The sequence below is a fragment of the Triturus cristatus genome, chromosome 11 (genome assembly GCF_964204655.1).
Source record: "Triturus cristatus chromosome 11, aTriCri1.1, whole genome shotgun sequence".
Classification (NCBI taxonomy): Eukaryota; Metazoa; Chordata; class Amphibia; order Caudata; family Salamandridae; genus Triturus; species Triturus cristatus.
Genome location: NC_140594.1, coordinates 758,598,445 through 758,623,746, shown reverse-complemented (window position 1 = coordinate 758,623,746; position 25,302 = coordinate 758,598,445). Strand labels below are relative to the sequence as shown.

Below are 25,302 nucleotides of genomic sequence, written 5' to 3'. Positions count from 1 at the left end.
AAAGAAAAAAACATCGACTGAACATTAAGGTTATCGAATCCAAGAAATAGTGGTGCTATTGACACACAATATTTTGAGCAAAACCGTGGGTTGTACTCGCAAGGGCTGTGCTTTGTACACAGCTTACTGACAATGCCTCAATCAGTTCTACATCCATATGGTCAAGCCCCTGCGCATATTACTAATCACCCCCATGAGCACACAGTGTGCACCAGATAAATAGTCTAGGATCCCTAAAACAAGTGTTGTGTAATGTAATTTCGAAAGAGCCCCTCCAACCCGAGATACCTTTATTTTAGCAGCATCGTCCCCTACAAGGTAGAATGGTGGCCTTTCAGTGCCTTGAATAACTAGGTGCTTATGCAGAGTTCAAATCCTACATACGTCGTGGTATAATGTATACAGCCTGCAGTACAACTGGCAATCTAGATTTTGATTGAACAACCAACTGTTCACTAATCTACTGAGCACTAAATAAAGTTACTCGAGTGAAACTCGATACAGAACGGCTCTAAAAATACCTTAGCAATGACACCTGGACTATCCTTTCATATGCTGTCCAACTCCCTTCCCCAAGACCTCAATAACATTACAAAGGCACTTTAAATGCAATTAAGTGCAGGCACTGGACCCACCACAGTGTTTTCTGGCAATGAACATGTTTCCCTTTTAAATGCGGGATTAACCCGAGGCAAGAGCAAAACTGTCGGTCAGAAAAAAGTCACCACAGTCACGGCGCCCACTCAAAGCACTTTAAATCCTCTTTTTAGGAGGTTTTGGAAACACCGAATCACAGCTGTGACAAAGCACAGAAGTATAGCACTTATATAGATACAAAAAACGCAACAGTTTTAGCTTTGGAAACTCAAGCTTTCGTCTACAATTCATTCAGTGAATGTTCTAGATTACTTTTAGAACGATCAGTTGGTTGTGCATTCGAAAAAAAAAAGCTTCAGTTATGTATGTCTCACATTTTTTACAAATTTTCAAAACCACGATGGTACTCGGTAAATTAGAAAGGTTATCAAGTATTTATATGACCTTCGATCAAGCTCTATGGATGGCTTCATTCATGACAAACAGCAGACTTTGTTATTAGTATGATGCAGGCCCAGTCCCAGTGTTGGAATGGAGTTGCGTTGTTCCTCTTACCACATTTTTAGAACATATGAGGTCAAGTTAGGGCGTCAGGATATGTGTTTGGTTCCTAAATAGGGATCTTAACTCTCAGATGACTTCTCCACCACAGGAACTTTTAAATATATTCCATTTTAATTTCAAGAACGGCGTTACCTTAAAATACGATGCCTAATGGGGGGGGGGGAGGGGGGGTCAGAATTTGTATTCACCCGCTTGCTAACCTCGTTTTTACAGCTGTAACAATATTGCGAGCAGTACGGGGCATCTGTGGCTGACGGGGCCAGTCTCTGCGGTGAACCGGAGTCTGTCTAAGAAAGAGTCTCTCTGACTGACAGAAGGTGAGACATGAAAGGGAAGACAGGTCAGGGTGAGAGGAAGAGCGAACGCGTGGACAGAGAAGGGAGGAGCGAAGGAAAGAGGTACGGGAGGAAGAGGTAAACTTAATGCATTCAAAAGAGAGGAGGTAACATGGCGCAGGGAGAGGTGACAAGGAGATAAAACATGAAAAGAGATGGCAGGCAGGTGAGAGAGAAGAAAGAGGACAATGGGGGAAGGGACAATGCAAAGTAACATAGGGAAGAAAAGAGAAGTAGTAACGGGAAAGAGGGTTTGATAGAGAGCGAGTGAGACAGGAGAGAGACAGCAGAGAGATAACAGGAGAGGAGAAGTGAAGCGAACAAGGTCTGTCAGCAACATTTAAACTGACGCAGCCGCGAAAGTGAAAGTGATCGCAATCGCGATTACGATCGCGTGCAACGGAGGGCGCGCGTGCACGTTCACATGCACTGTAGCTTTAGGCCACGGCAGCACTTTGAAAAAGCCTGTTTACAAAATGTCTCGGCCAGATCAGCGCAAGCGCTGAATCAGGCGAGACCTAAAAAGGTCCCCCTGTGGATGAGTTTTCAGCAGGGCCTGCTCAAGGCTGGTGTGACCGGAGCAGCCTCACCTGGTGCTGATCTCCGGGGGTGCAGCGTTTAGACATAACATGGGTTTAAAAAGCACCTGCTGGAGAGTACCTTGTGTGTCCAGTAGATTTCAGGCAACAATAAAAATGTCAAGTTAGCTCTGCTGATAATTGATCCTGCTGGAGAGAGATCAGAGTTTGGGCTAGTGGCAGTTTCTGGTCATGATAAAGTAGCACAGAGGGTTAATATGCCTGCAGCAAAAAACATGTAGCATGCAGATAACAGACCTGTACTTCATGTGGATAGCTCAGCGGATTACTGCTTTTGTCACAGAGATCCTTTTGTTACTTGCAGTTCATAAGTTACAGCCCTAATACAGCACAGCGAGCTATGAACTGTCATCAAAGAGCTGCATGGGAACTGCATGGTATAGGTTAGAACGTTATGTTTTCCCCAATCTTTCATTGTCCTAATGTTGCTAAAGGGGTTCATTTGGGTAGAAATACATTCTTATTAGTAAAACCAACCATCGTGGTACGTTTTAAATCCTGAGTTTGTACTTCGCCAGACACTCTTACAATATACTGCCACTTAGTATGATTCGCAAATGATTGCTACATCTTGTAATCCTCATTGTCTTATATAATATTTCCTATAGACCGATGTACACACATAGGATTCACTGGCTCTGAATAATGAGTGTTTGATGTTAAGTGCTCTGACACCCTATACAGGTATGAATAGCACTACAAAACAAATACAATGCATGTGAGAGAGTGGCTGTGGAGAGTTAAGGGGCACTGGCGGAGCATGGTAGTGAGGGGATTCATGAAGTATGAGGTTTTTTTTTGGGGGGGGGGGGGGGACTGCACCAGCAAAGCTTGTTGCACTGGGCACCACAGCGCTAAATCCAGCCCTGCCTTTCAGTTAGGGTGGCATGTAATTTGAAATGCAAATCACAGCAATTACATGCGGGTAGTTTAGGTTCTAACATCTCGTGAGGCTTACTGAGGTTAGTAAAGAACTTGGAAGCAGTGATATTCTAAATTTATTTTTACCCCCTGGATGGGCACCTGGGGACTAGTGGAGTATGTGAACCACAATACAGAGAGTGGCATGGTCATTGATGCTCAGCTGCTCCTAATCTGTAGAGATTGTAACACATTTCACTTACACGAAGTAATCACTAGAAAGGTCGTTGAAGAAGGTATGTGCTGGTGTATATCAAAACTCATTTTGAATTTGAAAAGATCCAATATGAAGGGGAACGTTTTCACAACCTGTTAAAAAAAATTCTGGTTTAAGTTTTCTGAATGGTCGTACTATTTCAGATCCCCTTGCACAAAACACACATTGAACGTTGTGTTAAAGGCTATCTTACTGACTACTCTTGATTGACCCCTAAAGATAGAAATGTGTGGCTGATATTGAAATCATCAAAAGAGTGGAAAGTGATCGTAAACTCATAGCAGTAAGCCTTGACATAAAAGGCAGTAGCCAGAGAGGATACACAAAACAAAACCAGGTAGAATACCACCCAAAGATTATCCCGCCCAATGTCAGGAAAGCAATAGGGTGGAATTATGAAGAGTATCGCAAATAAATTCCACTATTAATATACTATCCATGTTTCATAATATACTCCTTGATACAACTATAGGAGGAGATGATACATTGTCTATGTTGAAAGGAGTCTAGAATTGTATGTGCATATTCTCTCCAGCAGCGGAATTAAACTGTATTAGAGTGGTGATATGTAGGGTGATTGGGGTATACATGCCAGAGAGAGATCACCAGGACAGGACTGTGGTATACAGGTGGGGCTGCAAGTGTATAACAGAGGACAATTATTCCAGGGCCAGGTACTAATTAATTTATAGCTAGTGTAATTTATGCTGATGTGGAAGGGTGCCCCCCCCCCCAAAACCCTCCCCCACCCAGTTACAATATGTATCTGTGGGAGTGTAATATACTAGAATGAAGTCACTCTAAGGCATTTAGGTCTTCACTGAATATGGCCAGTTTGAAACAGTTTTCTATTCAAGATGGAGCACATAGGACCATTAACACTATTATTATTTGCTTTCCAATTAAACAGCCCCGAAAGAACTAATGCTTACCTAGTTCGCACTGCACTCCACTAAAACCATCCAGACAGCGACATGAAAAGTATCCTGGGAGATCATGGCAACTTCCTCCGTTCTTGCAGGGATCGGAATGACACTCATTTATCTCTGTTCCGATTCGAATCAAAGAGAAAACAATTACTCTCAGAGCATAACCTGCAGTGTGTATCACAATGATACCTAAAGTAAAAATTCTCCATTGGTTCCTGGCACAGTCCTGGATTATGCTTAGCCATCCCTCATCATCAGCATAAGTGAACCAGATAAAAATGTATGTTATGTACATTTGCAACCTTAAAGATGCCTTTCAGATCATTTACCTATCCTATAACAGAATCCCAGAATGAAAGATGACATTGCTTTTAAACTCTGGGGCACACCACCAATACCTTTTGCACCTGACTGCTCTGGCACATACACATTCTCTATTTCCCTTCGTTGATCTGAAAGGCTCATCTCTGAAAGAATCTGTGCAACACATACCTAAGCTAGTCAACTGTCCTGAGAAAATTAACAATTGTACCTATTCCTTCGAGGTCTAAACGTTATGGAGTTCTCACAATATGTTGTCTCTATTGGAAGGCATGTGTAGTGGTCGTTCAGTTGTATTTTGCTAACTATGTCAGGATTCCATTCAACAGCGGGGGGAAAAGAAACGGGTTTTGATTTTTGTGCTGTATTTGTGCAATGTGAAGCACTGACACATCACTATTAGGACTCATGCATGTTGCTAGCCCAAAGATATTACTTTTTACTGGACATTCTCTTTATGCATTTGGTAATGAGACCAGATGGTCACAACGGCCTTTTCTTAAAAATTCTCAGCCATGTGTCTGTTGAGGGATCAATATAAGCCTCGAAATCGACTCCACTTCAACATTGAGCATTCTTAACTCTACACACAACTCTTTTTGTCAGATAAGCTCTATTAACATCAAAGATCACTTCAGGAATTGAGTTAAGGGGTAACACCAATATGACCAATGCCCAATAAGCATACCTGCAATTGATAAGAGGGGCAGAGTAACAACATTTCGGTTTTTACACACATCACTTTGCAATCTCGAGAGCCCCTGTTGATGTTGAGGTTGACAACAGTTGGACTATGGTGACACGTATAACTATGCTGATGAATTTCAGGATTTGGTTCAGGAACAGTTTCCACTAGGTGACAAGATTGGTATCCTTCCTCGTGGGTGCTGGGCTTGGAAGGTTGCCTATTACATTGAGTGATACTGAATGAAGGCATTAGACAGTGGTGCCCACTCCCTGTAGAAGAGGTAGTGGTCTAGCTGTGACATACACACTTACGGCCCATTTTACCAAACAGCATGTAGGGCAGCAACGAAGGAACTCCACTTTTGTCAAGAATCTGTACGGTGCCCCAGCTATGGTTCAGGGTCTTCATTTCTTTTTCCACAGTTTGCCTACAGGAATTCTTTGGCCAGCCTCACTTCTATTTGCTTTCTTGGATCAACTGGAGTGCCGTTTTTAGGATGGAGTCTTGTTCTCTTCTGAAAGTGCGTCCTATCCATCTTCATCTTTTTCTCATAATGATGGGGACCGTGCTTTCTTGCTTGCATCTGGTGAGCAGAGAGATGATTTACAGACAGAAAATGTGCAAGATTCTTCCCAGGTTACTGGTGTGGAAGGCTTAGTTTGGTGATGTCGATCTTCGTCACCTGCCAGCATTCTGATTGATACAAGAGAATGGAGAGAACACAGCTCTGGTATAGCCTTAGCTTTGGGCTGGTGCTGTGCTGAAATGACCTCCACACACTGTTCAGTATCCTGAAGGCATTCCTGGCTATATGCAGTCTGTTCTTGATAGCATTGCCTGTCCCTCCATCAGGTCTGATAGTACTTCCTAGGTAGGTGAACGCTTCAGTCCTGGCTAGGTCTCTCCATCCACTTTGTTTGGTTAAGGGTTTGCTTTATTGAGTAGCATGACATCTGATTTATTTGCGTTGATCGCTGTCACATAATAGCAGCCAAAACATTGTCTAAATAGGGATATTTCTATGTCATAAACTAGCAATATTTTCAATTCAGACCATGGCACTAGTGTCAAGGGTGCATTATCCTTTTTTGAAACATATTGTATTTTTACAACATTCAGTAGCAGTACACGGTGTACATGTATGTCTCTGCTCAAAAAGAATACAAAAATAACAATAAGAATACATCCTAGTTTCGTACTACATTCCAGATTCTGCGTGGTAATCTGGTGAAAAACAGAACAATGCACAATTTTAAAAACATAGGAACTGAAAATGAGCTCACTATGGTGTTCTTCTTTTACACATGTCCTATATATTAACACATGCACCCAATGCTACCAATATTTATCTACCTCCTTAACAGATAACATACACTCACATTCAGTTGCCCTACATAGTGAGGTGGGACTACCTGGAGAGTCCAGGAGGTATTGGGGCGGGGGTCCAAACACGCTCAGTGCTCAAGCATATCACACTCCTGGTCCTCTCCACTCTGGGGCATTGATATCAGTACCTGGTCCAAAGCTTTTGCTACTTCTATATTCTACACCCCTCTCTTGGCTTCTCTGTGTAGGGAGGTACTTTCATATTCCCTCCATTTGTGCTATCTCTTTATGCCATGTCTGCAAAGTGGGGCCTTTGTTAGCTTTCTGTTTATGTTAATCTGTCGTTTTAATGGGAACAGAGCACGGCTGATAAATCTGCCGTCACTTTATTGGCCTTAGACAAGTCTCAGGTTTTGTTTGTATATGTTGACTCGTTGCTGTCCTAATTGTCTTGAGTAGCCGCTTCCGGTTCTTGCTGACTGGTGGGGAACTCCAGACCACATGGAGGAAGTCAGTCTACCACTCTCCTCCTGGACATTTTGCGAGTCTGGGGAAAATCAGCTGATGCGCTTGGGAGTGACGTGTGAAACATGTACATTGTGCTAATGGTTAAAGTTGAAGCAGGTGTTCCTATATATACAACGGAGTATTGCAAAATATCCTTCGCCACTTCTAATCACTAACTGGTGTATTTAGGTCTGCAGCCAATTTATTCCATAAGGTCTCTCGCGAGCCCCTTGTTTGTACCAAAAGTGCTTAATACATCAAGATGTATTTGCCGGTCGTCGCATGAGGGACTACCTGATTCACTAAGGAGAAAGACAGATCCAGATGTTGAGGTTGGTGGATATTTTAACCCCACCATAAAATGGATGACAATTGTGCCACAGGATGATGAGGTGGCATTCCTCCATATGGGACTTCTTGTGAAACCATTGATTGAAGGAGACATATGTCTTACATATAGAGAAAAGCCCTGAAAACGTTCAATTCTTTTGAACGAAATGCGTTCTCTGTGATCCCGGCTGTTTTTATGAAAGACTTCAAACTTCAATAAAGGCGATTAGAACTACAAATAAGAAACGTGGACGTTTTGCTGTTGGATGCACCATTCTGTGTTTTGTTTTTACGTATCTCTGCCTAGAAGCGGTGTCAAGTAACGGCTGATACTGTGGATGAAGTGCATCATTCTTTGAATAGAGGGAACTGTGTGGGAGGGGCGGTCCCAGGGGTCTTTCGTTGCTTTTGATGTTCATCAACATCAATGCTTTGCGCTTGCCCTTAGTGGTGCATATTAAAATAAGCTCCAGGTACAACAAAAGTTCTGACTGACCTAGTTTCCGTAACCCCTTTATGCTGTGCACATCACTCCATGCAGCAGAAACTGACCCATTTATCCATCTCTGAATCCATTTCCTATTCACCTGATGTCGTATAACTTTCAAGCCTAACGGTGCTAGTTTTGATGCTTGAGGAACCTATGGGCAGGTTCTTTGTAAGTTCCTTTTCAGCAATATCTGACTATTCCTAATAGAATGCCCTCCACTCTTTTCCATTTCCCACCAAGTTCCAACAGCATCTCCATCAATGAGGTAAGTGTTGGAATAGTGGGAGTTACTCTCAAACGATGTAACATCAACACTGCAACCCATATAGTCACCCACTGGAACTGGCTGGTAAGCAGTATAATTCAAATTCTCTGGCCGCCAGGCCCCCTTCTTTTACCAGGAGCCAGAGTTTCATCAGTGATACTCTTCGACTGTGCTGATGCCAGATTAAGTCTAGGTATAAAGAGACAATTTCTCAGAACATTTCTTTTGATATTTTTATGGAGAAGGACTGCAAAATAATATAAAGCCTCACCACTATCTTAGCAAGTGTTGTATTCCCAGTCACAGCCAATATAAGTATTTGCCAGGACTTTGTGCTGCCTTGCATGGATGCCATTGCAGCGCTGATGTTCCCTTCAAGCGAGCTTGCTTTGGTCCTGTTGATCTGTACTCCAATCTATCGCATGAAGTTAACTTTCTGCTTTAGGGTAGTTGCCTCTGCTAGGAGTTATTTGTGATCGGTGGGCTGGTGTAATGTGAATGCACTAGGCTTAGGCCAGTTTACTTGTTATCCCCATGCCTCCTCAAATCTCTTGAGTGCACACAAACCTCCCTGAATATTCATCTGCCCATTTTGTATGAATGAGAGCAAGTCATCAGCATACAGAGATATGGTGTGTGGAACTCCTAATAGTAATACCTCTATAAACCCTCCCCTGTCTAACCATGCATGGCAATGGCTCGATAGCTATGGCAAATAATGTCGGGGACATAAGGCATCCCTGGTGGGATACAGTGTTTACAACGCAGTCAGTGCAACAACCGAGTTGTTACCACGTGTACCATTACAATGCAGGTCATTACAACGACTTGCTGTAGGGGGCTTGGATTTTAAATCCAACACCTTCCCTACTGTTGCACAGACTGGAGTTGGAATAGTAATGAATATGCTACTTACCAGTATGCATCTGTTCTTGGCATGTAGGGCTGCTGACATTCATATCTGTGCATAGATCGCCGCCTAGTGTTGGGTCCGGATGTTTGCACGTTGTTGTCCTGGAAGAGTCTTCGAAGTATCCTGGGATAGGTGACTCCTCCCCTGGACTACAGTGCGCATGGGCATCCTCTCCATCCTCAGATTGTTTTTCGCCATTGTGGCAGTGATGGAGTAGATACAGAAAGTGATGACCATGCTTACAGTAATTCTGAGAGCTGCAGCTGCTACAGGCGCCGGGGAGGAGGGAGGGCGATATGAATGTCAGCAGCCCTACATGCCAAGAACAGATGCATACTGGTAAGTAGCATATTCAGTTCGAGGCATGTGGGCTGCTGAATTCATATCTGTGCATAGAATATATAGCAGTACCCTCTATTAGCGGCGGCTACCAGTGCCAGCTGCAGTGGTCTGAAAAAGAGTTTTGAGAACAGCCTGTCCTACAGCTGCCTGCTGTTTTGATTGCACATCTACACAATAGTGTTTGGTAAATGTGTGTGTAGTGGACCAGGTGGCTGCTCTACATATATCATGCAAAGGAATGTTTCCCAGGAAAGCCATGGAGGCCCCTAACTTACGTGTTGAGTGGGCTCGTGGGGGAATCCTTAATGTGCGTTTAGCCTTTTGATAGCAAATTTGAATACATTTAACGATCCATCTGGCTATACCTGCTTTGGAGATAGCGTTACCTTTGTGGTGTGGGGCAAAGGCAACGAAAAGTTGTTTTGTTTTCCTAAAGACTTTAGTCCTGTCGATATAGTACATGAGGGCTCTCTTTACATCTAGTGTATGGAGTGCTCTTTCTGCGACAGTTTGTGGGTTTTGAAAGAAAACAGGCAGTTCAATAGTTTGATTCATGTGGAACTGCGATATGACCTTGGGCATGAATTTGGGGTTGGTACGTAGTACGACCCTGTTGGCGTGAACCTGTATGAATGGCTCTTGAACGGTTAGTGCCTGGAGTTCACTAACTCTCCTTAAAGAAGTGATTGCTACTAGGAAAGCTACTTTCCAGGTGAGGAATTGAATCTCGCATGAGTGTAGAGGTTCGAAGGGTGGACCCATCAGGCGTGTGAGGACCAAGTTGAGGTTCCACATTGGAGCTGGTGGGTGGCTTGGAGGAATTACTCGTTTGAGTCCTTCCAAGAATGCTTTGATGGCCGGCACTCTGAATAAAGAGAGGTGCTGCCTGTTCTGGAGATAGGCTGATATTGCGGTCAAATGGACACGTATTGAGGTGTATGCCAGATTGCATCGGTATAGGTGTAAGAGGTAACAAATTATGTTTTGGATGGATGCGTCTAGCGGGTTAATGTCATTATTATTGCAATAAATGACGAATCGTTTCCATTTGGCTGCATAGCAAGCTCTGGTAGTGGGTCTCCTGGCCTCCTTAATGATGTCCATACAGTCAGGTGGCAGGTTTAGGTAGCCAAACTCTAGGACTTCAGGAGCCAGATTGCCAGGTTCAGCTGTTGCGGATCTGGGTGCTTAATCTCTCCATGGTTCTGCGTCATATGCGCCGGTTTGATCCGCAGCCTTTGATGCGGCACCACGGAAAGTTCGAGAAAGGTGGTGTACCATGGCTGGCGTGCCCACGTTGGAGCAACCAGGACGAGTGTCAGTGAGTGTTGTCTGAGTTTGCGTGCCACCAGCGGGATCAATGGTGCTGGGGGAAAAGCGTACGCAAATCTGCCGGACCAGTTCATCCATATCGCATTGCCCTGCGACTGCGGATGTGGGAACCTGGCGGCAAAGCTTTGGCATTTTGCGTTTTCGCTTGTGGCGAATAGGTCTAACTCTGGATGACCCCACTGCTGGAAGTACGGTTGGAGTACTGATGGGTGTAACTCCCACTCGTGCATCTGGTGGCTGTGTCTGCTGAGCAGATCCGCCATCTGGTTGTCCTTGCCGGGGAGGTGTTCCGCCATGAGGAACATGTTCCTCTGAATGGCCCACTTCCACATGCTCTGAGCCAGATGAGACAACTGTGGAGAGTGTGTTCCTCCCTGCTTCTGTATGTAGTACATGGCGGTCATGCTGTCCGTCCGGATCAACACGACTTTGTTGCACAAGTGTACTTTGAATGCTTTCATAGCCAGGAAGATTGCCATCAGTTCTAGAAGGTTGATGTGCATCTTCGTTTGTTGTATTGTCCATAGTCCCTGCACTGTGTAATTGAGTACATGAGCTCCCCATCCCTGGAGAGACGCGTCCGCTGTCAGTATTATTTGTGGAACCGGCTCTTGGAACGGTCGGCCCTTGCAAAGGTTTTGTGGATTCCACCAATGCAGAGAGTTGTATGCCCGACCGCTCACCAACACTAGGTCTTTTAGTTGCCCTTGAGCCTGATTCCATTGACGCGCTAAGCACTCCTGAAGCGGGCGCATATGTAGTCTCGCGTGTGGGACTATGAAAATGCAGGAGGCCATCATGCCTATCAACTGCATGAACACTCGCGCGGGAAGGGAGTGTTGGGGTTTGAACTTGGAAATCAGCATTTGCATGCTGTTGATTCTCACTAAATTCGGCTGAGCTGTGGCCGCCAGAGTGTCTATGGTCGCACCTAGGTACTGTTGTACGTGTGCGGGTTGGAGATGTGATTTTGGGTAATTTAGTGAGAACCCCAGACTGTGAAGAAGGTGAATGGTGCGGGACATGTGGCTGGCACATTACTGGGCTGACTTTGCCTGAACAAGCCAGTCGTCCAGGTAGGGGTAGACATGAATGTGTTGCCTGCGTAAATGTGCAGCCACAGTAGCTAAGCACTTTGTGAAAACTCTGGGCGCTGTTGTCACGCCGAAGGGAAGAACCTTGAATTGGTAGTGCTGCCCTTGAATAGTGAACCTGAGATATTTCCTGTGTGATGGGTGAATGGGTATGTGGAAATACGCATCTTTGAGGTCTAGCGTGGCTAGGAAGTCTCCCTGTTTGAGCAGTGGGAGGACTTGTTGCAGGGTGAGCATGTGGAAATGCTCCGAGAGAATGTAGCGGTTGAGGGGTCTCAGGTCTAGTATAGGTCTGAGTGACCCGTCCTTTTTCGGTATTAAAAAGTACAGGGAGTACACCCCCGTACCTTGCTCGTGGACGGGTACGACCTCTATTGCGCCTTTTTGCAGCATACTTAGCACTTCCTGCTGTAATAGCGTTAAGTGCTCTGAGGACATAGGACGGTGTTTTGGCGGTATTGTGGGTGGAGTTGAGGTTAATTATAGGCAGTAACCGTGTTTGATAATATCTTTGACCCACCTGTCCGTGGTGATGGAGTTCCACGTGGACAGGAACCTTTGTAGCCTTCCCCCGACAGGTGTTATGTGGTCGGGAGGAAGGGAGAGGGCGTCACTGTTTGTTCTTGGGGGAGGACCTGGTGTTGCCGTATCCGCGTCCTCTGCCCTTTGTGCTTGAGCCACGATATCCACCCCGGGTGGTTTTATCGTATGAACTTTGTGTGTTTCCCTTGTTGTAGGTTTGCTGTGACCCCTGTCCTCTACCTGCTCCTCTATTTCCGGGGCGACGAAAGGAGCCACTCCGAAAGGTCTGCGTTTGGAGAGCCCCCATGGACTTTGCAGTGTCTGTGTCCTTTTTTATTTTTTCTAGGGTGGTGTCAACCTCTGGTCCGAATAAGTAGTCGGGGTTGACCGGCTGGTTGAGGATGTTATTTTGTACCTCAGGTTTGAATCCGGAGATTCGTAACCAGGCGTGTCGTCGTAACATGACGCTAGTGTTTATGGCTCTAGCAGCTGTATCTGCGGCATCCAGTGCAAACTTAATGGATGCGTTCGTGAGGAGTTGTCCCTCCCTGATGAGGATCTCTGCTCCCTCTTTGTATTGGTCAGGGAGATGTTGGAGTAAGGTTTCTAATGTGTCATAATGTGCGCGATCGTAGCGAGCTAGGAGCGCCTGAGTATTGGCAATACGCCATATGTTAGCTGCTTGGGCTGCAACCCGTTTGCCGGAGGTCTCTAGCACCTTGGACTCTTTGTCCGGGGGAGGAGCATCCCCAGTCGTCTGCGAGTGCGCCCGTTTGCGAGCATTCGCGACTACTATGGAATCCAGAGGCAACTGGCCTCTAATGTAGGTAGGGTCCCCAGGCGCCGACCTATATTTCTTGTCGATCCTGGGGTTTATTACTCTTGCCCTGGTGGGTTCTTTGAAAATGTCCTTTGCTGGTTTGAGGACACCTTTCAACATGGGTAGAGTTTTGATATTCCTTTCTGAGGATGCGAAAGTATCCATGAGAAAATCGTCCTCGATGGTGTCAGAGTGGAGTTGCACACCATGATTGGCCGCAGCACGTTCAATGAGGGCGTTGAATGCGGCAGTGTCCTCTGTGGGAGACGTTTTTGCGCCATATAGCTGCGTGTCCTGTGTATCCATAGGTGCACCCGGGTCTACAGGGTCATCCCAAGCCTGGTCAGGGTCCTGTTGGCCTTCAGGGTCCATCTCTCCGGGGTAGGGGACGCGGTCACCCATGTAGTCCTCCAAAACGTCGGTTTCGGAGTGTGTCAGAGAGAAGGACTGTGGATCTTGGTAAGAGGTATGGAGAGGTTCGTAAAGAACTGGTTCCAAATCCACTGGCAGCTTTTTCTTTAGCGGGATCCGGTAGGAGTCCAAAGCTGGCTCGGAAGTTATTCTCCTCTTGTGGAGCATCATTCTGCCGGTGTCGGCATCGATGATGTGTGATGGTGACGTCTCCGTAGGAGAGCGTTCGGCAGGTGTGATCCTGGTGTGGGTGACACGTGTTCTGATTTCGAACAGTTTTGGCGCCGTGGATGGTGGCAGGCCAAAAGTGATGTTGGCCGGTGCCGGAGAAGCTTTTTGAGCTTTTTTCGGCTCGGAGCCTGACGTGTCCTGGAGGGCTGCCTTGTCTTTGATGCGTTGCAAGGACGCTGCAACTTGCCGCACCTGGAACGCCGACGGTTCTTTGGCGCCGACCGGTTCTGTAGAGGCAGGCGTGGACTTCTTCGGCGCCACGGGGTCATCGAGTCGAGGAGAGGTAGTAGCTGTCGACGGCGTCGATGATTGTGCCTTTGGTGCTGCTTTCGAAGCGGTGTGAGACGCAGCAGCCATTTTGACCTTTGTGGCAGGAGCCGATTGTTTCGGTGCCGGGAGCCGAGGCGGTTTGGCGGTACCGATGGTCTTTTTCCGTGTGTTGGCGCCGACGTCGGCTGCTGCGAGCTCGGCACCGAAGTCCCGTTTGGTGCAGTCGGTGCCGACGGGTTTGGCTGGTGTCGAAGGTGTGGTGGGCTTCGATCTGACCAGTGTCACTTTCAGTTTCGGTTTCTGTTGAACCGATACGGCTTTCGGTTTCGGTGAAGGGAAACCAGTCGTTTTGGGTAGTAATGGCTGCCGCTGAATGTCCGAGGCCGGGCCAGAGGGCGGGGCCGAAGAACTGCGGGATAGGTCTTGGGTAAGGCCCGAAGGCGATCCCTCGACCGGAGCCATAGACTGACGCACTGGGATATCCTCAGTCTGTACGGGTAGGCCTTGCTCGTCACCGGAGCTACTCTCTTCGGCCCCTAAGGCCTCATCGTAGTCTCCTACCTCGGTGTCGGCTTCGTCTCTGTGGAAGAGTCGTTCTTCGATGTCTTCCGATCCGGAGTCGTGTTCGGAAGCGGGGCTGTAGGGTAGGTTCTCCACGTCTTCCACATCTTCGTCCTCGGCGCTGAAGATGTCGGTCGGGGCCGGTGCCGCTTGCTGCGCTTCAAGTCTCGCTGCTCGTCGATTCCGGAGAGTCTTCTTGGATCGGAATCGGGCGCAGGCCATACATGTGGACTCGTCGTGATCCGGTGAAAGGCATTTGTTGCACACCGGGTGGACGTCGACATGGGGATATTTCGCATTGCATACAGGACACCGCTTGAATAGTGTCCTCGATTCCATCGTCGACGTCGGGTCGATGGTCGGGTATGATGCGAAAAAGTTGTTCTTGAAGTTAGTAAACTAACAAAATAACTATCGATACCGATCGGGAACAGTACCGACACGAACTAAAGGCCTTTTGGCCTGTAAAAAGTTTTTCCTAATTTGAGTCAAGATAAGCACATCCGAACCCAATGGCGGAAAAAAACAATCTGAGGATGGAGAGGATGCCCATGCGCACTGTAGTCCAGGGGAGGAGTCACCTATCCCAGGATACTTCGAAGACTCTTCCAGGACAACAACGTGCAAACATCCGGACCCAACACTAGGCGGCGATCTATGCACAGATATGAATTCAGCAGTCCACATGCCTCGAACTTTATAACATTCCAAACTCCAGCACCCCCTACAGCAAGTCGTAATGACCTTCATTGTAATGGTAAGCGCGGTAACAATGCGGTCGTTGTACTGACTGCGTTGTAAAGGCATGCATTGTAAAGCATGCAAAGTAACGTCATATATTCATCCCTGGTGGGTGCCTATCCTTCCTGTATATGGCATTGATATCATATGCCCTGTGCACACTCGTGCCATGGGATTAGTGTAAAGCAATTTGGTCCATGTTTGAAGATTCCCCTGCACCTCCATGGCATCCATTACTAGGTAACGGTAGTTCAAATTAAAATGTATCAGATATAGCGGATGTTTTTCCACATCATATGGGAATGCCCACACATACAACACTATTGGGATGCAGTCACTCGTCAAATGTCGAGATCACGCGATAAATCGCTACGAAAGTCCCCCCGGCTCTGCCTGCTAAATATATGGCCGGAAACTGCCTCTCCCTGGCAGAACAGGCATGGGCTACAATGGGCTTTGCTATCGCAAAACGCAACATTGCACAGAAGTGGGGGGTCGATGGGGCCCCGTTGGTACGAGATTGGGCAAATGATATGGACGCTGCCATGATCGCTAAAAAAACTGTATATAAGGGGCGGGGCTGCCCCGGGAAGTGAGACCACCGGTGTGGGAAGTGGAACAGATACCGAGGTGGGATTTGTGTCTCCCCTACGATAGAGCTGCGGCGCGAGCGGCTGAGAAGGTTGGACCAGTTGGCTGCTGAGGATGTGGCATCACCCACTCCAGAGTAGAAATTTACCCTACATAGCCCAATCAAGTTTATGTTGTTTCTGTCCTGGCGTCCTCCCCTAGTCAAGTGCTCCGGGGGATATGGGCTGGGGCCGGAGGGTCTGCAGAGTCTGACAACGTGTGGGAAATGTATGGAATATAGAGCGATGGTCACAATGTGTGGGAATTGAATTCAAAGTGATGATTCATGTAATGTGCCGACATTTTTTTTTTTGATAATAAAAATTGTTTAATAAAAAATAAATAAATAAATATAGCGGATGTCTTTTCCATATTAATTGCAAGAATTATCCCATTGGGGTGAATATCAGATGGGTTGTCCAATATCTGCATCAGCCATCTTATACTGGTTGCTGTGTTACGTTCTGGAATAAATCCACTCTGGTTATGGTGAATTAATTCTTGCAATTTTGGGAAGAGTCTGAAATCCAATATTTTGCTCAATATTTTATGGTCAGTGCTAGGCATTGAAACAGGCCTATATGATGCAATCTCAAGTTACTTTCTATCCTTTTTAAGGAGCAATACCATTATTATCTTCCTAATTTTGTGGGGGGAGTGGAGGGAGTTTGCGTTCCTAAAATGTTCTGTAATACATTTACACCTAATGTTTGCTTTATCCCAGAAGCAATATTGATACAGTGTCCCCGTGTAAGTACATCAAAGGCCTTCCACTCTACCATGATTGATGAGACAGTGCCACGGTTGTTCCTTCTCCCTGAAATAATTTTGGATATGTTCCACTATTATTTGGTGGAACACTTGGTCGTTACCGCCTCCACCTTCAGTTTCCCACAAAGGATTGCAGATATAAACCTGCCCACTTCATTTTTAAGAGCACTGGGTTATGACAGGAGTATGTCTTAACTAAATACTAAATACTCTGCGTTTGTCACTACAGCATGTATTTAGGGAAAGCACACAATCCTGTCCAACCTAACATGCAACTCATACAGACTTGAGTACTAAGAGTACTCCCTACAGACAGGGTGATTTAATCGTCATGAGTCAATTAAATCCCACTGCGCCAGCCAGGACTTAAGTGCTCTTGTCGTGATGTATGCCATGAACACAGAGAGTGGTGGATGAGATCTACCCTGCACTACAGCTGCAATACAATTAAATAACACACCTACTATCAAGGGTAAGGGATGACATGGGAAATATGTTGCGAAAGGTCCTTGAAGAAATACAGGTCAGTATTAGGGCTTCATATATTCACCTTTGTTATGCCCCTTGTATCTAGTCAACCTCCTGTTACAACATACCACCAATCTTTATCCTTGGTCTCAATCGTCAATTGGAATGGGACCCCTGGTCTTACCTAAATCAGTACTCCTCTGCGAACCCGGGAAGTGCATATAGTATACCTGTCACACCAAAATCCAACGTTTTTGCAGGTCTATCCCTTGAGTTTTCTTCAAATGTGTCTTTTATAGGAATGCAATGTGTGTGCACCTTTTCGATTTATGCTTGGACAATGTATCGTTTAGATATGCTACTAAGACCACTGAGATTCCAGGCAAGCACTCTAACATTTCTTTTTCATAACAGGAAGGGCAGTTTATAACCAGTCATTCCCCCCCACCAGTGCACCTTCCCCATTTCCTGCTGTTGAGCTTTCGTGAGTGATCTCTTTAACCAAACAATAACTTACAACTGCGAACAACACTAACAACCCTCTACTTCAACAGAGGGCCTATTAACCCCTATCCAAATACATCATACTTAACAAATATCTCCCTGTTGACAGTGTCCAGAGAGGATCCCATCCAGACTGAGTGTGTGGGCTGAGGAGTGACCCAAATAGGGTAACTACAAAAATGCCGACTCTAACAGCTATTAAAGCAGATCATTCACTTATTAATCAGCATTTATATCAGTTCTTACATTTCCTCTCGCCCATCATACTTTGGTCTGCGTGTTTGAGCTGAAACTAGTTTAGTCAGATCAGTTCATTTACAGAGTCTAGGGCAGTTTTGGGCATTTTCACCTCTTCTTTGGTGGAGAGGTACTGGTTGACATCTGAGTTGGATTCCCTCCGCCAGAGTGTTCTTATGATCAGAACTCAGCAAGAGCCTTCTCAGGCCTGCCGCCATCTTCAGTGCCTGATGCCTTTCAAAGTGCCTCTGCTGCCGTGTGTCTCATCCAAATTAAATCCTTCTATCTCGCTTCCTTTTAAACCACAGATTTCTGAACAGTGTAGCGGGAGGTACAACAACCCCAAAATCAGACCTCCTGGGGATCAGTAAAAAGTCAGCCTTTTCCTTTCGCCATGGCTTTCAACTTTGTGGGAAATAGTAGGGCATATTTGACACCAATTACTCAGAGGTTTCTCTTTGACTTATTAACAGGGGCTCTTTGGGCTGTACTGCAGCAGTAAAGTCCAAGGCGACAATGACTTTACAGTTATCTACATAGAAGGGCACCTTGGTGCATGTCTGTTGCTGGATATTGTCGCAATCCTTATAGAAGACAATGACTTTTTTCCATTTTTTGGAACCATTTTTAAAATCAGCTATTTCAAAGTCAGATTTCACTATACTGGGTGATTTTAATTTTCACTTAGAGAAGCAAGCAGACCCAGACACTGAATTGCTTACAGAAACCCTAGCTTGCTGCACTCTTGCTCAGTTAGTAAAGGATTCCACACACATGAGAAACCGTGTTCAACGCTGTCAGTAAAATGCGGTGCCATTACAACACGGTCAGTACAACGACCGCATTGTTATCACGCGTACAATTATTTTTAATTTTTGTATTTATTTTGACAGTTTTGATTAGCACGAACAAGACCCTTGCGAGTATCAGAGCGCTTTACAGGGCAAATATAGGTGAATGACATATACATATAAATACAATGAATTATGTGAATACAGTACTGGTAACTATTAGAGATTAGCACATATCTACAAGAGTGTATAAGAAAAAGTTCAAGTGAATTTGGACATGAGAATCGATTTCACGTCCTTTAAAAGATAAAGCCGCGGACGGATTAAGTCTCGTTTCTGGGGGTAAAGCGTTACAAATCCTGGGAGCCATTCCTGAGAAGGTACGATTGTATGTTTTCTTCTTGGAGAAACGCTGTGCTTTAAGTAGAAGATTATCAGAACTCCTGGTAGATCTCTTACCACCCAGTAGTACTAGTTTCTCCGCTAGGTCCCTTAGGGTTTTGTGATGCAATGCCTTATGTGTCATACAGGCGATTTTTTAATGGATTCTGGCCTCAAAAGGTAACCAATTGAGGGCATGAAGGTCAGGGGATATGTGGCAGTTTCTTTTGGTGCCTGTGATGAGTCTAGCGGCTGTATTGATTGAGGCTCTTAGCGGAGCGGTCGTTGATTTGGGAAGGCCACAGAGAGCGACACTCCCATAATCAACTCTGGAAATTACTAGAGTTTGAACTGTCTGTTTAAAGTCATTTGCGGGTATGAAGGGTTTCAATTTTCTCAGGGTGTTTATCTGAAAATGTGCTCCTTTTGTTGCAGCGCTGATGTGCTTCTGCATATTTAACTTATTATCCAGGGTTATTCCTAGAGATTTAGCAGAATCGATAAGGAGAGGTTGACCGTCGAGTGCAGTTAGGTGCTTCATCCACTCGCGGATAATGGTTGTTTGGTTAGGGGAGCGATTAAGAGGAATTCTGTCTTTAGTGTGTTTAGTTTTATTTATTTATTTATTTATTTTTTTTTTTAAACCGTTTATTGCAATCTCAAATAGTTACAAGTATGGGCCTACAACCGTCCGGCCGGCCGCTAGAGTGGCAGAAGCATATGACATACATACAGAAAAAGGCTCTTGGCGGTGCAAAGAGGTAAATCAGGAGATATCAATGACGCGGGCCACATGACTCCAAGCCCACAATACGGTTTCATTTTGTAAGAACACAACAACACAAAAAAAAACACACCCGCAAGGCAACCCGCAATCCGAAGTGACAGCATGCGCTCCTTAAGTGGGGGACCCCAAACCAGCAGCAAGACTTTAGGGAGGGGAATGGGAACAGATCAGGGACTGGGGAACCCCGTGCCCACGGCTGGGGGAGGGGGTCAGCTAGGGGGACGGAGCTGGTGAGGCAGCCGGCAGCAGTGGTGGCTCACAAATACCCCCGCGGTAAGCGTTCCAGGGGCCCCAGATTTTCACCCACGCCCCAGGCTTACCCCTCGCCACATACACCACCTTTTCACGGAACATACACCAATCCATGTGTTCTTTCCAGGCCGACACCGCCGGGGGCCTCTGGGACCCCCACAGCTGCGCGATGTCACGCTTAGCTATCATGTATCCCAGAGTCACCCATCGCGTCTGCGGAACCGAGTAGTCAGTTGATTCCCACACATTCAGCAAGCATATCCTCGCTTCAGGCAACAGCGCGACACGCGTAACCACTCGCAGGACCTCATGCACACCACGCCAGAATCGCTCCACCTTTGGGCATTCCCAAAGAATATGCAAAAAAGTTGCCAGAGCGCCACACCCACGCCTACACAACCCATCCTCAGCATAACCCATACGCAGAAGCCTTGGCCCCGTCACGTAAACCCGGTGGAGGATCTTAAGCTGGACGAAGCGAAGGCGAGCCGGTATGGCCACCTCCTTCGGAGAGGCCACCGCGGAAATCCAGTCCTCGTCGTCCAACTCCAGCCCATCGGCAACCCAGGCCTCGCGGAGGCCAGTCAGCAGGCCCGATCGGTCGTTAATCAGTTTTTTATATATAAGGGAGATCGTGCTGTCTGGGACATGGCCATCCAGCACTCTATCCTCCAGGGGGGAAGACTCCGGAATGGATGCGACATCCGGGAAGACGGAGCCCAGTGCGTGACGGACTTGCAAGTACCGAAAGTATTCACTGCCTTGCAGCTGAAACTCCGTCTGCAGCGTCTCGAATGTTTTAAATCCCCCCCTCGTCCAGAGATCTCCCACTGTACTGATGCCGATTGTGTCCCACTTCTCGAAGCCCTTCGAGGTCCACAGGGAGCCCAACCTCTCAGACGCATATAGCGGTGACGCCCGGGTCAAACGGTCCCTCCACCCCATAGCTGCGTTAGCCGCGTGCCATACCCGCACCATGACACGCGTAGGTCCCGTCAGGCGGGGGTCGGGCGCGCCAGAGTAAAGCGCTCGATTGTAGTCGCCACCAGGCAGGAGCATCTTGTCCATTTCAAATGCCGGGTTCAGGGCGGGCCCGTAAAGGCCGTGATTAATTGCAGCTAGTTGGGAGGCCCAGTAATATCGTTTAATATCCGGGAGGGCAACCCCCCCATCGTACCACGGGAGCGTCAATTTAGCCAAGGCAATACGCGGCCTCCCGTCCCAGAACAGGCGACGCTGTAGACTCTCCACCTCACGGAAGTAGCGCGCCGGGACCAAGTCCATAGTGTTCTGGAGAGCGTACAGGAAGCGCGGACACGACATCATCTTAAACAATGTCGCTCGGCCGCACAACGTCCTCCTTCAAGCGCTGGAGAGGGGGAAGCAAATTCCGCTCGTAGCGGGCCTCCGGGTCCAGAGTAATGTATATACCCAGGTACCGAAACCCCTGGGAGGCAATCTGGATCGGACAGTCCCGCGGGAGGACGGGAGCCTCCCCGGAAAGCACATACACACAGGATTTAGCCCAGTTGATGACAAGGCCTGAGTTGCGGCCGAATGAGCGCAAAACATCAACCAGGACAATCAGTGATTTACGCGGGGAGGCGAGATACAACAGGATATCGTCAGCGTAGAGGGACACGCGGTCCTCATGCTCGGGGGTCCAGCGGAGACCACGGATGGAAGGGTGCCACCGCAGCCACTCCGCCAGGGGTTCCAAGGCCAGTGCAAACAGGAGAGGCGACAAGGGGCAACCCTGTCGCGTGCCCCGTCCCAGCGCGAATGGGGCCGAGACTCGTCCATTCACCACCACCTGCGCCAATGGGCCCGAGTACAACAATTTGACCCAGCTGATGAATCCCGGTCCAAAGCCAAACTTCGCCAGCATCGCCCAAATGTATGGCCACTCGAGCGTATCAAACGCCATGGTGGCGTCCAAGGACGCCAAGATGGCCGGTTCCCGCACAAACGGAACACGCGCGAGCACCCCGTGTAGGCGTCGCAAATTAAGGGCCGTGTTGCGATGGGGTATAAAGCCGGACTGGTCTTGGTGGACTAGATCGCCCACCACGCCGACCAGCCGGTTGGCGAGCACCTTGGCAAGGATTTTAGGCTCCGCATTCAAGAGAGAGATAGGCCTATAGGATGTGACCCGCTCACGGGGTCTCCCCTCCTTGTGGATCACCACGATTGTAGCCAGACGCTGGTCCGGCGGAAGGGAGCCCCGAGAGCGGGCCGCCAGGAACATTGCGCGAAGGTGGGGCGCCAGTACATCCGGTCGCAGCTTATACAGCTCGATAGGGATGCCGTTGGGGCCCATGGCCTTGCCAGATGCGACCGAGCGGATGGCAAGGGCAATTTCGTCCGAGGTGGGAGGAGCCTCCAACGACTCCCTGTCCTCCACAGAAAGAGAGGGCAGCGCGATGTCCCGAAGCAGGGCATGGGAATCCTCCTCCGAACAGGGAGAAACCGGGGAATACACCTCGCGGAAATAATCCGCGAAGCAGGAGACAATGGCTTCCGGCTCGGTGACACGTACACCATCCATTCTCTCAATCAGCGGGACCACACGATTCGCTCTCTCCTTTTTGTCCAACCACGCAATCAATTTACCAGCCTTATCACCCACATCATACAGTCGCCCCTGTTGCTCTCTACTGAGGCCCCTGGCCGCCTCCGTGACGAGGGCCCTATAGGCCGCCTGCTTAAGGTGTAGAACATGTAATGCGGCATCCGTCACCCCACTCCCCAGGTCACCCTCTAGTTCGGTAATTTCGGCCTCCACCCGGGTCACCTCCTCCTGTTCGCGCCTCTGGGCATGGGAGATAAAGGAGAGGGCCTCCCCTCTGAGAACTGTCTTGAAGGCCTCCCACAGGGAGATAGCCGAAGGGACAGACCCCACATTCTCCTCAAAGTACCGCTGCAAGGATTTAATCAAGTCAGCACGAATAGTGGGGTCGCGCAGGTACCAGGCATTGATTGGAGCTACCCTGCCCTCCCCGCTCGATAAGACATCAAAGTCAACAGTAGTGGGGAGTGATCTGAAATACCCCGCGCCAGATGGCGCACCTCTCCCACTCTCCCAGCATAGGCCGCAGGGACAAGGACATAATCAAGCCGCGAGAGGCTACCATGGGCACCCGAATGGAAGGTGTACTGCAGCTGCGCGGGATACTTTAGTCGCCAGCAATCCACCAATCCCAGTGTATCTAAAAGGCCGGACAGCCACGCCTGTGCCCGGGGGAGGTCCCTAGGGGGATGACGATCCATAGACCCAGGAGCCACCGCATTGAAGTCCCCCCCAACTACCAGAAGCCCCCCCGGGAGGTCAAGGAGGAGGCGCCCCAGGTCCGCAAACGTGGTAGATTGTAACCCCGGTGGGACGTACACTGATACAAAAACAACTACTTTGCCCTCCATTCTACCCACCAAGACAGTGTAGCGTCCCCTCTCATCATGGCGCACCTCATCAATCTCCAACGGGAGCGAGTTCTTAACCATGATGCCCACCCCCCGCGAGCCCGAGGTGAAGCCCGAGTGGGCCACCAAGCGATAGCCTCGCTGATTCATGGCATGAAAGGAATTACCAATAAGGTGTGTCTCCTGCAGGAAGACCACATCTGGTGAAATTCGTTTCAGATACTGCAGGACCACACCACGTTTAATCCTATCCCCCAGTCCATTAACGTTCCACGACAACACAGTCAAATCCCTACCCCCCATTACACATAGAAGCCATCAATCGTCCCCCAAAGAGCACCTCGAAAACACCAATACAGTAAAGGGTTTGCCTTGCGGTACAAAGAAACAACACCCCACCCCCACCCACCCATCCCAACAAAACACCCCCCTCCCTGCACCCCTGCATGAGCCCAGACAGCCCCCCCAAAGTGCAGTGTGCCTGTCGCCCCATAGATGAAAAACTAACTAGTCCCCCAGAGGAGGAGGGAAAGCCCCCAATAGACCCCGTACGACCTCCACAGGAGGGGAACATACACGAGCAGTAAATGGTGACAAGAATGTTGTCCAGAGCAAGGCCTACTATTCACCCCTCAGTCCTGATCCGGCGAGCCCTCCCCGCCAACCGCACCCCCCCCACCCCCCCGGCCCCGATCCCCGGGCAAAGTGTCCAACCAGTCCCCAGCCGCCTCGGGACGGTCAAAAAAGTGCGTGCGACCATCCACCTCTACCCTCAGCTTGGCTGGAAAAAGCATTGCGTACTTAAGGTTCAGGTCCCGTAGGCGACGTTTAACTCCGAGAAAACTCAGTCTCTGCTTTTGGACCGCCGGAGTAAAATCAGGGTAGAAATTCACGTCCATGTTGTCGAGCCTGACCGGTCCTTGTAGCCTAGAAGTCTGCAGGATAGCGTCTCTATCCCGAAAGTTGAAAATCCGGGCAATGAGAGGCCGCGGCGGGGCTCCGGCCTTAGGTCTTCCTCCGGGGACCCTGTGGGCACGTTCCACCGCAAAGAGTTTACTCAGCCCCCGGGGCTGGAGACGGGTGAGAATCAGGTCCTCCACAAACAGATCCGCCGCCTCCTCCTCTCGTCCCTCCGGCACCCCGACAATGCGAACATTGTTCCTCCGGGCCCGACCCTCGGAGTCCTCCAGTCGACGGTCCATCAGGGCGCTCGCCTGGCCAAGCCGGCGCACCTCCTTTTGGAGGGCCGCCACGTCTGTTGTGAGGCTCGAAGTAGTGTGGGCCAGAGAATCGACCCGGTCATTCGTTTTAGACAAATCGGCCCTCACCAGGCCCACATCCACGAGGACCGAGTCTATCTTCTGCGCCAGAGTGTCAAAGCGCTGGTCCACCGAGGCCTTCATCTCGGCGATGGCGCCCATGACGTCTCGGAGGGTCAGATCCGCGGGCTGAGCAGACGCATCAGTCGGGCCCGCAGGGGACGTACGCGGCGCCTCTGGAGATCCCTTCTGGAGGGTGTAGCGGTCCATGGTGTTGGACTGATGGGCCGTGCCACGGCGGGTCGATATCACCTTTGCCCGGTCGCCATCTTGCTTTGTGGACATGGCTGCACTCCCTAAGTCGTGCCAATCTCCTCGAAAGGGCCGACAAACCAGTTCACGGGTTCCGGGGGGGGGGTGACCACAGGTCCGCAGGACGACACACAGCCGGCGGGTCGGCTGGGCACCCGGACAAG

General features: G+C 48.5%; 1 protein-coding gene across 5 annotated transcripts in view; it reads right to left on the bottom strand.

Annotated features, from left to right (window-relative positions):
* Positions 1–25,302, bottom strand: part of SNED1 (sushi, nidogen and EGF like domains 1) — a 3,096,442-nt gene that overhangs the window by 1,098,698 nt on the left and 1,972,442 nt on the right. For 3 of the 5 annotated variants that reach the window (XM_085634426.1, XM_085634427.1, XM_085634428.1), the window contains one exon: positions 4,166–4,279. The exons of the other annotated variants lie outside the window; for them this stretch is intronic. In XM_085634426.1, coding sequence (XP_085490552.1) covers positions 4,166–4,279 — 114 coding nt within the window. The remainder of the gene's footprint in view (positions 1–4,165; positions 4,280–25,302) is intronic. 5 annotated transcript variants of the gene reach the window in all.